The sequence below is a fragment of the Cetorhinus maximus genome, chromosome 12, assembly GCF_964194155.1.
Source record: "Cetorhinus maximus chromosome 12, sCetMax3.hap1.1, whole genome shotgun sequence".
Classification (NCBI taxonomy): Eukaryota; Metazoa; Chordata; class Chondrichthyes; order Lamniformes; family Cetorhinidae; genus Cetorhinus; species Cetorhinus maximus.
In genome coordinates this window covers 55606098-55624146 of record NC_135890.1, presented here as the reverse complement: position 1 = coordinate 55624146, position 18049 = coordinate 55606098, and the positions used below count along the sequence as shown (strand labels likewise).

The 18049-nt window shown below is 42.2% G+C and overlaps 1 protein-coding gene across 1 annotated transcript in view; it reads right to left on the bottom strand.

The window, feature by feature from the left end:
* The window catches only part of lrmp (lymphoid-restricted membrane protein), a 156995-nt gene that overhangs the window by 88093 nt on the left and 50853 nt on the right, over nt 1-18049 (bottom strand). The window contains exons 16-18 of the mRNA XM_078554635.1: nt 16498-16661; nt 15205-15310; nt 14581-14743 (exon numbers count right to left, since the gene is read on the bottom strand). Of these exons, the coding sequence (XP_078410761.1) occupies nt 14581-14743; nt 15205-15310; nt 16498-16661 (433 nt within the window). The remainder of the gene's footprint in view (nt 1-14580; nt 14744-15204; nt 15311-16497; nt 16662-18049) is intronic.

Sequence of the window (18049 nt, the reverse complement as noted above, 5' to 3'; positions counted from 1 at the left end):
AGATTGTAATTGACCTTCAATGCATTGCCATGGGCAAGACTTCACACTTTCCAAATTGAGTCTTATATAAAAAAAAAATTAAGTTAGTTCATAATGTTTTAGAATATAACTTTTAGTTTTCGGAATTAAAGTTTTAACTGTAGATAAATGCAGGCATCTGGTTGAGAAGCTGGTAAAAACAACTCTGATGCCAAATCAACTCAAACAAGCAAGCTTGCAAGTTAATTGCACTTAAAAGCTAACCTTTGATTATCGTGAACACAAACAATAGATGACCCATCTTTAAACCTTGGGTAGGGCCATGACATCTACAGTTATTTCAACGAAATTTTTAAATTTATGTATTTGGAAGAAAGCTCGAAGCAACTTTTGTAAACATGAGGATTTCTTTATAAGCCCAGGGAATCTGGAGAAAGGGCAATCACATCCATTAGCTATATAAATCATTCATATGAGTTACAGAATCAAAGATTGAAGTCAAAACAATGACTTTACTTTTCGGTTTGAAAACATCCCAAAGCATGTCACATCGTCATAGAAATAGTCTGTGGAAGTTGGAAGGATCCTTCCTGTAATTTATTTAGGTGTTTGCTCAGAAAGCAGGCAGTTGCAGTTATAGTTTGATGAAACTCTGAGATGCAGTCTACAAGAGCCAAAGGAGATGAATGTTATGATGTCAGGATTTCATTCAAGCAGAGAAAATATTAACTTTATCATTCATCATATGGCAGGCAGGTGAGGCTCAATTGCAATTTGGATTTCATGAGGGGAAATGCAGCTGGAAGATTTGCCTCATTTGAAGCTAGAGGAAGAAATCTACAGTGGTCCTCATAGAGCCTTGTGGCATAAAGCAGTCAGCAGACTAAGTTTGGAAGCTGTGAGAAGGCAGTTGGGTATCTGCCAGCAGCCAGAACAAGGGATGGAGGCGTCCACAGTGTGTAAAGAAAAGTTGGAGGGTTGTTTTAGCCAAAAAGTTAATAAAAGAATTCCCATAAAATTTTGGACCTTGGAGAATAGCTGGAACACTGGGAAGAATTAAAGTCAATTCTGGAGAGCCGTGGCAAGCCCTTGGGCTGGTCCCTACAGAGGTGAATAAACCATCAAGATTGATGTATAAGGGAACTCCTGGGGGAGGTGGGGGGGTAGTAAGTGAAACAGATTTTGTAGCATAAGTAATTATAAACTATGGTGTTGTTAATAGTACTTGCTTTGCTCAATTCTTTTCTGTACAATAAAGTTTGTTTTTGTTTAAAACATGAAATCTTGAGGCATGGTTCTGTCAGTTAATCACGAGGTGTTCAGATTTCTCTTTAGAAACCTTTTAGGTAGGGTTACCAACTCTTCAGGAATTGAAAATTAATCTAAGACTCTACTGCAAACAACACGCAGAAATAAAAAAAAAAATCACAGGCATTAATTAAAAGTGCATTTTCCATTTATTGGTAGTAAAAATATGGAAATGGAGAGAAAAGGCTGTTTAGCTAACTGTTAAAATTAAAATTAATCCAATCAAGCAACAAAAAAGTGTATTCACTTTTCAGTTGGTGTGGGAAGCCTGTGGATGGACCAATGACAGGAGTGCAGGGACAGGGTGCTGTGAGGTGCAAGGTCATGTGATGAAGCCTCCAGAGAATTGACCTCACTCAAGTTGACAACCCTGCTTATATCCAGTTTGGATAAGGATGACGGGGTCTCCTTCACTGAAAAAGGACATTAGTGAATGTTGTTGGGTTTAAAACCCTGCTGCTTTCATGCTCATTTCTTCTCTCCTTCCAACCCCACTCTCAAATTTCTCAAGTTTACAACTTAAGAACATAAGATATAAGAGCAGGAGTAAATTCTGCTGCCTGTTGTGCCTACTCCAGCATTCTATATGGTCGTGGCCTTGGTGACAATTGAACTCATGACCTCTAGTTTACTAACCAACGACCATAACCACAACACTACTACACCCGATACCAAAATGAATTGAAGATATGGGTGATTCACAGAGCCATTGCGGGGATGGAGGAAACGACAGGCATTACCTCAGCAACGTTCCAGTAGGCAGTTCAAATGTAAAGGGTTGGTGCAGGTTATTTAATAGCAGAATGTGTCAAGAAGCATTAATCACCCCGTGGCATTGAGTAACCTTTAGTTGTCCATCTCCCACAACCATTAATATTGCCAACTCATGTAACTTTGGCTTTGATACATCAGTCAGTCAAATTCATTGTGGAGTTCCAGTTTTAAAAGGGCAGAGCTTGCTTTTTTTTAAAAAAACTGGGGTCACAGTTTGTCAATTTGATTTCAATAAATCTCATCTAATTGATGGAGTCTGCTGCAGTTTTAGGGCTCAGCTGAGGAAAGCTCAGTACAACAGTACATGCTTGATTGGCATCCCATTCACCACTGTGAACATTTACTCCTTCCACCCACTGGCACAATTGGCAGCAGAATGTACCATCTACAAGATGCACTGTAGCAATTCACCAAAGCTCCTTTGACAGCACCCCTATCATCTGGGGAGACAAGGGCAGCTGCCTGCTCAGATATCACCATCTCAAAGTTCCCCTCCAAGCCACACGCCATGCTGACTTGGATGCATATCATTGTGCCTTAACCACTGCTGGATCAAAATCCTGGAATCGCCTAGCTAACAGCACTGTGGTGTACCTGTGCGACCTAGATTGCAGTGGTTCTAGGCAGCACCTCACCACCACCTTCTCAAGAATGGTTAGGGAAGGTGAAATGCTGGCTTTGTCAGCAATGCCCAACATCGAGTGAATGAATTAAAAATACAGGATATGCAGCAGGCAGAAAAGGCTGTATTTTTTTTTATATAGAGAATGCAATCCAGTAATATATATTAAGTAGTTATAATGGGAGGCGGAATTGAACATTTTGCAAAGATACACCTTAAAAATCCTTCTAAATAGATCTAATCACCCAGGGGGGGAATCACATGCTGTAGTGGTGGAGGGGTTGGTGGGGATGCGGAGGGTTAGTGGGGCAGATGGGGTAGTTCCAAACACAATCGCAGCAGGGAGGTTAAAGGCTGCCAGCTCATGTGTAGAGTGCTGGCAGAAAGCTGCCCTTCAGCAGAGAGAGAGAGAGAGAGAGAGAGAGCTGGGCTAGTCCTTGGCTGGAGCAGAAATCACTTCTTATAAAAAGATAGGTGCAATATCAAGCAATACATGTATGGTCAATGTGGTCTCCCGGACTTGAATCAATGGCCAAAAGCGGTCAGGGGAAATGTCCCTGTTTTTGCCTCTCTCTGGGTCTTAATTACATGGCTTAACAAAATAGAACAGGCGATTTGGCCCAACTGGTAAGTGCCAATGTCGATTCACTGCACAAGCCTCCTCAAATCCTACATCATTCTCATTTGATCAGGGTGTTCGTCTAGTCCTTTCTTGTGTTTTATCCAACTTACCCATAAAAGGCATCTATTCTATTTACCTCAACTACGCCATGTGTCAAGTTACACATTCTCACTGCTCTCCCGAATTCCACATTGGATTTATTGGTAATTATCTTATATTTACGGTGCCTGGTTTTCAACTTGCCCTTAATTGGGAGGCTGCCCTTGCTGCCAACACCGTGCATGTGCAGTGGTAAGTGCAGCTGCCATCTTTATGGCGGGGGGGGTGGGGGAGCAAATGTGCAGCAGGGCACATGTGTGGTGATCACTGACCCTGGATTTGCAAATATTACAGTGCCTGCAGTAGAATCTCTCGGGGTTGGGGGTGGGGGGGTCCCTCAGCTTTCTTTACCCCATTTCATTTTCTTTAACATTTTTCCTGCCTTTTTTTCAACCATTCTTTTGGGAAGGCACCTTTCTTCCAATAAACCATCTTGTCATAACAGCATATCTTAGTGGTGTGGAAGGGATAGAGTGTAATTAATTGTATATTCCATCATCCGCCTGCCCTGTTGGCACTTAAATGTGCTGTGCTGGGGGAAACAAGCCCCAAGGTGCAAACTGAATTGTGGTTGCCTACGGTTAAATCAGAAGCCTACCCTCCCTCCCCACCCCGATCCTCGGAAACTGCGGGGAGGCTGTGCCCCAACTGCCCACCCACTGCGGGGCTCAGAAATGGAGCCAACAGCTTCAGGGGTCAGAAGCCTCCCACCCCACCCCTCCCTCCCTCCCGATACCTGGAATCACAAGGGAAGCTGCACCCTACTGCCCACCTGCCGCAGGGGTCAGAGATTGGGTGAACGGCTTCCAACTGGCATGGCAAATGACAACATAGGATTCTGCGCACGCATGGCCAAGTGCACAAACACAGATGGGCGTAGCATTGGCAGTAGGCTAAGCGGAAGCATCTCTCCTCGTCTACCATATCAAACCCTTTCATAATCTTAAGGACCTGTGTCAGGTCACTCTCAGACTACAGGTCACTACAGACCACAGGTCACCCACATTTCTAGAGAAAGGGGCCACAGCCTGTTTAATCTTTTCTAAAAAAAGGTATAACTTCTCAGTTCTGGTGTCACCCTTGTAAACCTTGCTTCCAGCTTCTTTAGTGTCTCTATATCCTTTTTATAAATTGGTGAGCAGTACTGTACATTGCCCTCCAAGTGTGATCTAACAATACTGCAATTTTGGTAGGGAACATGGGCCAGTCAGCCCTTTTGAGGCGTTCTGACATTAAATCAGGCCCGATCCATACTTCAGCTACAGTTTTTTATTTATTCGTTCATGGGATGTGGGCGTTGCTTTGCCCAACCCCAATTGCCCTCGAGAAGGTGGTGGTGAGCTGCCTTCTTGAACCGCTGCAATCCATCTGATATAGGTACACCCATAGTGTAGTTAGGGAAGGAGGTCAAGATTTTGATCCATCTTTTGTTCCATATGCCTCAACTCCCTTACCTATGAAAAACCTGAGCTCAGTCTAGCAAATTTCAATTGTTCCATTGTCTGCAGACTCCTTACTCCCACTCACCTGAGTGACCTATGTTTCTTTCTGGGTTCCAACATAGTTCATAGCTTCTCCGCATCTAACTTATCACATCTTTTTAATCATTTTGAACACCTCTATTAGATTGCCTTTGACTTTCCAAAATCAAGTGACTACTAACCAAGTTTACACAACCTCAATTTAACCCTTGAACCTCTGGGGGTGTTGAATCATGCTTGAGACATCATGACAGTGGGGGTTAGGCTTGATAGGTTAGATGATTTTTTTTCTGCCCATCATTTCCATGTATGCTAAGTTGGCAGAAATAGAGGCAGATTGGTCTACTCATGCTAAGAGGAGAACTTGCTTTCTATAGCAGCACACTCATCCTCAAACTGTTAAAAGAAAGGCTTGAATTTATATAGTGCTTTTCACAACCTCTGGATGTCTCAAAGGGCATTACAACCAATGCAGTACTTTTTAAAAAGTGTAGTCACTGTTACAAATGTAGGAAATATGTTCAATGTGTTTATAGCCATTGAGGTATTTTTAAAGTGCAGTCACTTTTCTATGAATGAACATGAGCACCAATTTGTACACAGCAAGATCCCACAAACAGCAAAGGAGATTAGAAAGGTCTAATCAACTTTAGAGAGGACACTGGGAGAAGTTCCCTGCTCTTCAAAAAAAAAATGGCGTCTTTGAATTTCTTATGCACATCTCAATTAACAAAATATGGCCTCCAATGAATTATTTTGGAAACGTTGTGGTCACTGTTTATGTCGCCAAATGACTGATATTGTAGGGAGCAATGTTCCACAAACAGCAATGAGATAACCGACAGTCAGTTCTATGTCAGCCAATCTATGTCAGTTACATTTATTGAGGAGTCAAGACAATGGAATAAGAGGAGGCCATTCAGCTCCTTTGGCCTATTCTGCTATTCAATGAGATCATGGCTGATTTGTACTTTAGCCCTGGTTCCGTAACCCTAAATCCCGTGCTTAACAAAACCCTTTCAATCTCAATTTTGAAATATCTAAGTAACCTCCAACCTCAACAGCTATTTTTGGAGTTCCAGGTTTCCACTAGCCTCTGTGAAGTGCTTTCTGATATGCCCCTTGAAGGGACTAGGTCTAATCTTAATGTTATGCTTTCATATTCTTGGTTCCACATACACAAACATTCACTCCCTCCTCCACCGATACACAGGGGCAGCAATGTGTACCATCTACGAGATGCACTGCAGGAATTCACCAAGGCTCCTTCGACAGCACCTTCCAAACCATCTAGAAGGACAAGGGCAGCAGATAGATGGGAACACCATCACCTGGAAGTTCCCCTCCAAGTCACTCATCATCCTGACTTGGAAATATATCGCTGTTCCTTCATTGTGGCTGGGTCAAAATCCTGGAACTCCCTCCCTAACAGCACTGTGGGTGTACCTACACCACATGGACTGCAGCGACTCAAGAAGGCAGCTCACCACCACCTTCTCAAAGGCAACTAGGGATGGGCAATAAATGCTGGCCCAGCCAGCGAAGCCCAAGTCCTCTGAATGAATTAAAAAAACAAGAAATAGCTTCTTTTTGCAGGGGAGTTCTCCCCAAGTGGCCTGACCAATATTTATCCCTCAATCAACATCACAAAAACAGATGATCTGGTCATCATCATGTAGCTGTTTGTGGGGGCTTGCTGTGTGCAAATTGGCCAATGTGTTTCCTACATTATAGTGACTACACTTCAAAAGTGCTTTATTGGCTGTAAAGAGCTTTGGGACATATGATTGTGAAAGGCACTACACCAATGCATGTCTTTCATTACCCTTTCGAATCTGTTAAATCTTAAATGCCTCGTTTTGACTCCCTCTAAACTTCTGTACTTGAGGGAGTACAAGACTAGTCTATGACATTTAACCCTCAAATTTAACCCTTTAGTCTCGATGTGATTCTTGTAAATCTGTACTGAGGCACCTCCAGGAACAATATAACCTTCCCAAAATTAGATATATTTTCACTAGGGCACAGGGAGAAGTCCCTGTTCTTCTGCATAACACAGGGTCTTTGCTGATGTGTGCAGACAGTCTAACATCTGATCCAAGAAAATGCACTCCTAAGATGCAGATATACCTATATTAGAAACAGCATCACAGTCTCCAAGGAGAGGGGAAACTACACACCTTGGTGGGATCAAGAAGCCAAATTAAAACCAGTCCTTCATTGACACTTGGTTCAATAGAATCAGCACAAAGGGTGGTCATGCCACTCAATTATGGCTTTGATAGTTCTTTGAAAGAGCTGTCCTTGCTCTTTCCCTGTACTTTCTTTCTTCCCTTCATTTTTTTAATCCAGTTCCCTTATGCAAGTTATTATTGAATCTGCTTCAATCAATGCGCCTTTCAGGCACTGAGCAGTGAATTCCAGATCAGAAGTTGTGCAAAAAATGTCTAATCTCCCCTCTGGTTATTTTGCTGGTCATAAATCTGTATCCTCTGGTTACCAACCTTCCTGCCAGTGGAAACAGTTTCACCCCATTAACAACCCATCTACTAACTCTCCATTAAGCTTCCCTTTCTAAGGAGATTAATCCCAGTTTTTCTAGTCCCTCAATGTAACTGAAATCCTTCACCCTGGTATTATTCTAGCTCTGCCATTCCTCTGTACCCTCTCACTGCTCTGGACATCCCCCCTAAATTGTGGTACCCAGAATGGACACAATATTTCCCCACTTAATCTAGTCAGTGCTTTAAAACTTTAGTATAGCTTCCTTGCTTTTGTACTCTGTGCCTAACACCAGACAGGGAAACTTTGGAGACAATAATCCAGGACAAAATTGACCTTTGAGAAAATATGGGCTAATAATAGATTTGTTAAAGGCAAATCACATTTGACTAACTTAATCAAATTTTATGAAGTAATGGAGAGAGTTGATGAGGGTTGTATTGCTGTTCAGTATATCAATTTTTCAAGTGTTTGACAAAGTACCCCATAATAGACTAGTTAGCAAAATTCAAGCACATTGGATTAAAGGGAAACAGATATAAATGCTGGAAGCTACATATATTCACAGAGGTCCCTTTCCTTTGCAAACAGAAAGAACATGTATTGCACCTTTTTCAACTAAACAAAAGCTCAGGGGACAGCCATTCCCTGGTTCATTCCCCATGGCAATGCCAAGGATCTTATCCATTTTTTTTTAACCAATCTTCTCAACTTTTCCCTGCCACCTTCAAAGATTTGTGTACAAACACCCAGGCCTCCATGGTCTGCGGCCCCTTTAAACATATATCATTTAGTTCATATTGCCTCTCCTCATTCTTCAGACCAAATGTATCACTTCACATCTCTCAGAATTGAATTTAATCTTTCGCCTGTCTACTCTTTGGTCAATATCCTCCTGAAGTCTGTTGCTACCCTGTTCATTGTATATATTTGATTTTTTTTTATGATCTACAACTTTGAAATTATATGCAATGTACCAAGTTCAAGTCATTAATATATAATAGTCAGAATACGGAACCCTGGGGAACACCACTGGATACAACCCTTCATTCTGAAGAATAACACTTTAGCATTGCTGAAGAGGAGACATGCTGTAGCTTTTTGTCTTACACTCATCAGGACAGATTCACAAGAATACCAACTCTCAAAGAGAAAAACAATTTATACTGCTTGAGAAAAGGGTGCTGATTGATTGGCAAGTGGACTCTGATTGGTCGAGGTTTGCCATGGAGAATAAACGAGGGAACAGTTAACTGCAAAATTTTGTTTAAATTCAAACCAACTGGTCAACTCTGATTGGTCAAGGCATACTTTTCCAAATATCAACTTTCTCCTGGATTATTGCCTCCAAAGTTTTCCCAGCCGATGTTAGGTTGACAGTCCTGTTGTTGCCAGGTTTATTTTTCTGCCCTTTTTTTAAAAAAAAAGCAGGGATGTAACATTTAGAGCCCTCCAGTCCTCTGGCACCGCCCCCAACTCTCTCCAAGGCAGATTGAAGATTGTGGCCTGAGCCTTTGCAATTTCCACCCGTCCTTTCTTCAGTAACCTGGGGCACACCCCAACTGGAATGGGTTACTTTCCTACTTGGGGGACTGTGAACCTGTTTCGTGCCTCCTTTTTATTTTTATCCCGTCCAATATCATGACTGCCTCCTCCTTTACACCATTACATTGGCAGCATCCTCTTCAAGTGAAGACTGATGTAAAGTACTCATTTAATACCTCAGCCTACACAAGATTCTCTCCTTTTTGGTTCCTATTCAAACCTCATCCTTCCTTAGACTTGTGGTTATATATAAAAAATATAGGTTCCATTTTATATTAGCTGCTAACCTATTCTCATACTTGCTCTTTGTCCCTCTTATTTCCTTTTTAAAAAAAAATCTTCTGCATTTTATATGCCTAGTTTGGTTCTCTATTGTATAATAAGGTAAGGATCATAGTATTTCAGCGGAAAGAGAAGCGGAGTACAATTGTAAGGTCATTGACCTGAAAGGTTAACTGTTTCTCTCTGCACAGATGCTAAGTATTTACTCCTTTTAATTTCAGATTTTCAGCATGCACAGTTTTCACCTTTGCATATGGATTTACAGAAGTATATATTGGGAAAACGAAGAACTGTCTCATCTGCCTTCCCACGTGCACGTAAAGATTCTATTGCAAAAAAAACAGTAGAGCTCTCGCAGGGTCCTGACCAATACTTACCCTCAAAACAACATAATCTAGATCAGAGGCCGTTGCTGTTTGTGGGATCTTGCTGTGAACAAATTGCACGTTTCATTTGCTATCAAAACAAGTGCCTGCAACATCTCGAAAGTAATTCATTGGTTGTGAAGCATTTGGGGGAAACTCTGAAGACATCATTGGTACTATATAATCATGAATCAGATTTAAGAACATAAATAGGAGTAGTCCCCTCAAGCCTGCTCCGCTATTCAATAAGATCAAATCTAATGTGGCCTCAACTCCACTTTCCTTCCCGTCTCTGATAACCTTCGACTTCCTTGTACATCAAAATTCTGTCTAACTCAGCCTTGAATATATTCAATGGCCCAGCCTCCTCTGCTCCCTGTGGCAGAGAATCCCAACGATTAATGACCCCGTGTAAAAGACAAATTTCCTCCTCATCTCCATCTTGAATGAGACCCCCTTATTTTGAATCTGTGCTCCCTAGTTCTAGATTCCCCCTTGCGGGGAAACATCCTCTCAGCATCTACTCTGTCAAGCCCCCTCAGACTCTTATGTTTCAATAAGATCATCTCTCATTCTACTAAACTCCAATGATTATAGGCCCAACCTGCTCAACCTTTCCTCATAAGACAACGTCACCTTCCCAGGAATCAGCCTCTCTGAACTGCCTCCAGTGCAAGTATATGCCTCTAAGAATGGAAACCAAAACTGCACACAGTACTTCAGGTGTCGTCTCACCGATACCCTGTACAGTTGTACCAAAACTTCCCTACTTTTATATTTCATCCCTCTTGCAATAGAGGCCAACATTCCATTTGTCTTCCTAATCATTGCTGCACCTACATGCTAACCCTTTGAGATTCATGTACCAGGACACCCAGATCCCTCTGTACCACAGGATTCTGCAGTCACTCACCATTTAAATAATATTCTTCCTGCTAAAGTGGACAACCTCACATTTCATGACATATGCCATCTGTCAAATTTTTGCCCACTCCCTTAACCTATTTATATCCCTTTGCAGACTCTTTGGCCAGAAATGAATGTTGGTGTTGGGGGTCTCACCCACCAACTGGAGAACTGGCATTGAGGAGAAAACCTACTGGAATTACGTGCCCAACAGGCACTTAACTGGCCAGCTTCAGGTATTCCCCAAGATTATGGGTCGGGGATGGAATTACCACCTCCCCTCCCCAGATACCCAGAGAATTGCCAGCCAGTCAGAAGCTGACAGCTTTCCATTGCTGTCAGTGCCACCGGGAGCTATAGCTGCTGCTGATAATGCACTTAGAGGCGCAGGACCAACAAGGGATCCAAGTGGCAGATGAGTGAGGGCAGGATGGGTGTTACGGGGACAGAGAGGGGTCAGAGGAAAGGGCATGGGTGGCTCTCAGCAGGCATCCCCTTCACTAATGTTGGATCATTGGACTTGGCACCGAATGCTTTTGATCGAGGGACTCTGCCACACCACTCCACCCCTCCACCCCCCAAACCCTTGGAAGCTCGTTTGATATCTCCACAGGATCTCACCCCCACCCGCTGCCGGTTGAATGCCAGCAGAAGCAGGACGCCTTAAGTGGGCATTAATTGTCCGTTTAAGGCCCTCCGTTAGCATTCAGGCAGGAAAACTGTCATGAGTCTCCCCACTCCAAAATTAATCGGGTGGAGGCAGGATGCCCTCCTTGATTAAATGCACCCCGCCTCCAAAGCAGTATTAAATTTTGCTGTGTGTCGTCTACGCAACTTGCTTTTCCACCTACCTTTTCATTGTCAGACAGTCTGGCTACAATACACTCAGACCTTTTATCCAAGTCATTCACATAGATTGTAAATAGTGCAGGTTCCAACACAGATCCCTGTGGCACACCGCTAGTTACAGTTTGCCACTCTGAAAATGACCAGTTTACCCCATCTCTGTTTCCTGTTAGTTAGCCAATTACCTATCCATGCTAATGTATCAACCCCCAACACTATGAGCTCTTATCTTTTGTAGTAACCTTTTATGTGGCACCTTATCAAATGCCTTTTGGAAATCAAAATACACTACATCCACTGGTTCCCCTTTATCCACCAGGCTTGTTACATCCTCAAAACTCAAATTTGTCAAAAGCAATTCATCTTTTAAGAAACTTTGTTGATTCTCGATTGCATAATGATTGTTTTTTGATTTTTGTCCTGCAACAGCTACCTTAATAATGGATTCTAACATTTTCCCAGTGACAGACGTTAGGCTAACTGGCCAATAGTTCCCTGCTTTCTATTCTTGAATAGAGGTGTTACATTTGCTGTTTTCCAATCCCCTCAGACCTTCCAGAATCTAGGGAATTTTGGAAGATTACAACCAACGTATCCACCATCTCTGCAGCCACTTCTTTTAAGACTCTAGCAGCCCATCAGGTTCACGGGACTTGTTAGGCCCCTTAGTTTACCTGCTACTTTCTCTCTAGAGATTGAGATTGTTTTAAGTTCCTTCCTCCCTTTTGCCCCTTGATTTTCTACTATTCTTGGGACTCTCTTTGTTTCTTCAATTGTGAAGGCAGATACAAAATACCTGCTCAAAGCTCCTGCCATTTCCTTATTCCCCATTAATTCCCCAGTCTCATCCTCTAAGGGACCAATGTTGACTTTAGCTACTCTTCTTTTATATACTGTTTTTATATTTTTTCTTTCATTCTAATTTCTCCCTGAATTTTTTTTTTTAAAGTCATCCTTTGCTGGTTTCTAAGATATTCCCAATTTTCTAGCCTATCACTAATCTTCACAGCACTGTCTCTCTCTTCTGTCACCACCCATAACTTCTTTCGTTACCAATGGATGGTACACCTTTTTCGGAGAGGCCATCTTTCTCAAATAGGATATATAATTGTTGAGAGTTTGAAATGTCTCCTTCAATGCCTGTTACTACTCATCAACTCCCTTACCTTTTAACCTATTTTCCCAGTCCATTGTGACCAATTCCGCCTTCACACCTTTGGGACTTCATCCTCACCAGGACTTGTGCGGTGGTCAATCTTACCAATATTGTCATAGACATAGAGGGGATGTGAGGAAAAACTTTTTTACCCAGAGGGTGTGACGGTCTGGAATGTGCTGCCTGGGAGGGTGGTGGAGGCGGGTTGTCTCACATCTTTTAAAAAGTACCTGGATGAGCACTTGGCACGTCATAACATTCAAGGCTATGGGCCAAGTGCTGGTAAATGGGATTAGGTAGGTAGGTCAGGCGTTTCTCACAAATCGGTTCAGACTCGATGGGCTGAAGGGCCTCTTTTGCACCGTGTGATTCTGTGATCATGAGAGCTCATGGAGCCTGGGGACAATGTTGAGGACTCCCGGGGAACTCTCTCCTGACTGTATGCCACTCTGCCACCACCGCTGTTGGGTCTGTCCTGCTGGTGGGACAGGACATACCCAGAGATGGTGATGGTGGTGTCTGGGACATGATCTGTAAAGTATGATTCCGTGAGGATGACTACATCAGGCTGTTGCTTGACTGGTCTGTGGGACAGCTCTCCCAATTTTGGCACTAGCCCCCAGATGTAGGTATGGAAGACTTTGCAGGATCGACAGGGCTGGGTTTGCCTTTGTCGTTTCTGTTGCCTAAGTTGATGTTGGGTGGTTTGTCCGGTTTTATTCCTTTGACTTTTCTGTAGCAGATTGGAACAATTGAGTGGTTTGCTAGGCCATTTCAGAGGACAGTTAGAACTCAGCCACATTGTTGTGGGTCTGGAGACACATGTAGACCAGACCAGGTAAGGACGGCAGATTTCCTTCCCTAAAGGACATTAGTGGGTTTTTATGACAATTGATTCAGAATTGTCAGAATTCAGTTCCCAGATTTGGTCACTTTGTAACCATGTCTTTGTAAAGACCATCATATCATAGCCATTTATTTCAATTTGTGCCATCAATTCATCCATCTTGTTATGTATGATCTGTGCATTTCGTTAAAAATACAGAAATAAAGGCTCTTAATATTTTTTCCTATTCTGATTCTATTTGCTAAGAACATTTTTTCCTATTCTGACCCTATTTGCTAGGAACATAGGAGCAGGAGTAGGCTATTCAGCCCTTCGAGCCTGCTCCAGCATTCAAGAAGATCATGACTGATCTGGTTGTGTCTCAACTCCACTTTGCCATACCCCTTATAACCCTTGACTGGTGCACTCTTACACAATACGGTCTGTTCCTTCCCGTCACACTCAGGCCATCATTCCCCATATCACTACCCTGCACTACTATTGCCTTGTCCTTCCTCATTAACTTGCTAAATCTCACCTCACATGAACACTCCCGCAGACTATTTAGATTAAAGCCCTCTCTACCACCCTAGTTACACAATTCAACAGGACACTGGTCCCAGCATGGTTCAAGTGAAGGTTGTTGAATGGTATAGCTCCCTCATTCCCCAATACTGGTGCCAGTGGCCCATGATTGGAAACTAATTTCTCCAACATCAATCTTTGAGCCATGCATTCAAATCTCTGATTTTATTTACCCCATGCCAATTTGCTCGAGGCTCAGGTAGTAGTCCAGGGAGTTAATGTTCAATTATTTATACATTGTTTCCGTGGCAAATTGTAGCAAGCACTTGAATCTTGCTCAACTTCACAGTAATATTCGACCATTAAGTAAAGCTTACAAATATTCTCTGCATCCATACGCAATTAATCTACACACCACACTTCAACAGGACTGATTTCTGATTCCCATTAACTGAAAGCAATTTTACCATCTGAAAAATTTATAATCTCCTTTACTATTCAAATGCTCATCCTTTAGAGATTTAGGATGCCATACAATCTCTTTAAACCCATTTCCCAAGAAACAAATTACAAAAAAAAATTATTGCAATAGCCAAACCAACCATAAGCATGCTGCAAAACAATTCTGCTTTTCCTGTTCTGTAACATTAAACTTGCTGAGCAAGCTGAAAGACAAAGCACAACCAGAAACACTTTCTGTTCAAACTACAGGCTGTGAACATTCCTTGGGAACTTTACTTACTTTGCTGTTGGTTTAGTTTATCTTCGAGTGTTTCAGTGGTGCCTGATTGAGCTTGATTTATCGACTGAGGGTTCTGCCTCGCAATGACTGCTTCCTCCAGCTCATGTTGTAACACTTCTGTCCCTTTCCTGACTGAGACTAATGCAGTGTTCTCGATACAAACCTGAAAAAACAAGATGAAAAACTGGTTTGCTGTAGGTTCATTAAGTAAAATAATTGTAGATGTGACAAAGTCTATATATATACACATAGAAACACACACTTTACACATAATACACAAACAGGTTATGGTTGCTTACGAATGTAACTAAATTCAGATATAGTTTCATTTATACTTTTATTTATAAAAAAATTGTCTCCATATTTTTTATACTTTTATTTATAAAAAAATTGTCTCCATATTTAAGACCGGTTAGCCAAAATAAACTTATAGTTAAAATTGATAAAAATACAGAAACTGTCTTAAACATAGAAGTAAGCGCCTCCACAATCTACCCACACAAGCTCCCTCACTTCCTTCAATACTGAACAATATAAAACCAGATATTATCTGTTTAAAAAGTCAAACAAAAAAAACCAGAAAGATACGCAATTATTACAGACACTTGAAACACACAAACTTGCCTCTTTTTGCAGATCTTCAAGCTGTTGACAAACTTTGTGCAGATGAAGTTTGAAGGCAGCTGCCGCTTTCTCTGTTAGCTGCTTCTGTGCTTCAAGCTCATGCAGCCTGTCAAACCAGCAGAAAGCCACAAGTTCAGAGTGACATTTAAGCAGCACACACCTGCGTAACGGGTGGCAAATCCCACGTCTTGGGCCCCCCCCTAAAGCATTGGTGTCACTGCACACTTAGAAACTTTGAAACTCAGACTCGCTGCTCCCCTGCCTTTCAACCGTTAAAATAACACAAACTAAACAGTGTCAGTGCAGACTCAATGGGCCGAAGGGCCTCTTCTGCACTGAGAGATTCTGTGATTCTGTGAAACAGCACTTACACAAGTGAAAATTTCAGGTTTTTCTGCACTTCCATGTATGTCATGGACATGCTTGTAAACAAAAATCCCATGGCTTTAGTAACTCTCAACATTCATCATCTTTTCTTTATATCCCCTTTGTCAGTGATGTTAATGTTTAGATTGCCAGAAGTTTAGAACAGCTTTGCTGGATATTTAAAACAAAATTAGTTCAAATAATGAAATGAAAAGTTTCCCATTTGATTTTATTGAGATCTTTTACTGTGGGATAATGAATACATTGATTTAGATAAAATATTGAAGTTTTATTTGTGCTCCACAAGTCAATTCCAGGTCCTTTGGTACTAATTAGGGGATGGCAAGGACGATTGATGTGAGAAGCGGTGAAGTGTGGTGTGAGCAGTTAAGATTGATTTATGGGCATTTACAGCGACCACCCTGCAGTGGCTTTGTACAGGCTGGCAGCACTTGAGACCGACACTGGGAACAAAAGAAACAAAGGAACTCGAATAGTCTGTTCAGCCCCTCAGTTCAATTACATCATGGTTGATTTAATTTGGGTTGCTTTGATTCCCTGTCCCTCAACCCTGACTTTAAAACCAAGATTGACTGGCCGCTAAGATTCTCAATTGACCCCCAGCAAGTGCAGCCATTTTGGGGGTGGGGAAAGTTGCTAATTTTTTTTTTTTACTACCCTTTGTGAGAATAAGCACTCCCTGACATGCCCCCACCAGCAGAAACAGGGTATATAGAGTGTGAGCGAGAAACCACTGAAACCTTTAATCAAACAGATCGCCCCATAATATTCTAAACAAGGAAATACATGCCTAGTCTATGGAATCTCTGTAATTTAACCCTCTAAATGCCTGAAAACAGAACCTTCATTTTCAAACAAGACACTCATCCAAAGCCAGTGGATCATTTCCTCCTTCACCATCCACACCTGGCGGCTTCTTTCCTCTTCAGGTGCAGCTGCTCAGTTTTGCTTCTTCGAAAGTTGCTCGCCAATTTTACGTACTCCTGGTCTGCAGCCAACTTCTGTTTCTCCAAGGCACAGATGTTCTGGAGCCATAGGTGTCTTCTCTCCTGCAGGCTATTCTTCAGGTGCTGAAACAAGGCGAGAGAAAAAGAAAATAAAAAGCAAGATCTAGCTACAGAGGAATGAGGAGGTCATTTCAGAGAGTACAGGTTGGGAAAGGCGCTGCTCTTGAAGCAACATGTCCATGCTCCTATCTGCCACGCGCGCAACAGTGCAAAATAATTTTCCATTCGGTCACACGCTGCCAATGGGAGAGTCAGCAACAACTCCTATTTATACAGCACCTTTACCATATAATAAAATGCCCCAAGGCACTTCACAGGAGCATTAAACAAAATTTGGCACCAAATCACAAAGAGATTAGGACAGAAGACCAAGAGCTTGGCCAAAGGAGTGTCTGAAAGGAGGAGAAAGAGGCAGAGGGGTTTGAGAGAAGCAATTCCAGAGCTTCAGGCCGAGGCAACTGAATGTACAACCACCAAAGGTGGAGTGATGGAAATTGGGGATGCTCCAGAGGTCAGAATTGGAGCAACGCAGATACCTAAGAGGGTTGTTGGAATCACCTCAATTAAAGGCAATTTGTTCCTTACAAACAATTGGCATGCAACAAGATTGAACTCAGTAGAGGTCAACGTTAACCATCACTGGGAGAAAAACAAGTCGTGGTGATAAACATATGGTGAATCCGTCACCCATTTTACACCCGCACCCTTTCATTTCTCTATTGGGATATGAAAAATGGCTGCTGATTCACTATCGCCCATTTGAAAAAATCCGTTGCTAAACTGACCTCTGCATTTTTGTTAACACCCCTAAATGAATCCATTGTGCTTTTTCTCCTTCATTCTCTTCCCTCCATCCACATCACCCCTGACAACTGAAACTAGACAGGGCTTAGATTTGAGAATAAAAGATATGAATAAAGATGCAGCAAAATATTGTAGATGAAAGCACATTTTTGTTCACCTTATATCTCTTGCTGAATTTTTTCAACAGGCGGATTTGCAAATAAAAAGTAGGAAATTCAAGTCAATTAGAAAGATGTTTGGTTAGAAGAGGAACTGGGTGGTGTTATGCAATGATTAGATTAGACCTGACCTGCCTGACTCTTTATGGGGCAAAGAAATTCCTGGTGTTGTCCTGGGCAATAAGTTATGTAGGTGAGGCACATAAATTCACTTTGTTCCACCCATGAAGTTCCCATTGGCCAGTTCAGAGTGTCAGAGGCCTGGGAGGGCCTTTGTCAGCCTTCCACTCTAGCAGGGCTGGGCAAAGAATTCTTGGGGGACTGGCTACCGAATACATTTGGGGACCCCCCCACTCCACAACCCACCCCACCCGAATCAACCAAAACATGAACGTGGAGTTAAATGCATGGGTCTGATGTTTACACCCTGCTTCAATGATCAAGCAAATTGTATTGATATACAAAACCCATCCAGTCGTTGCATGATGC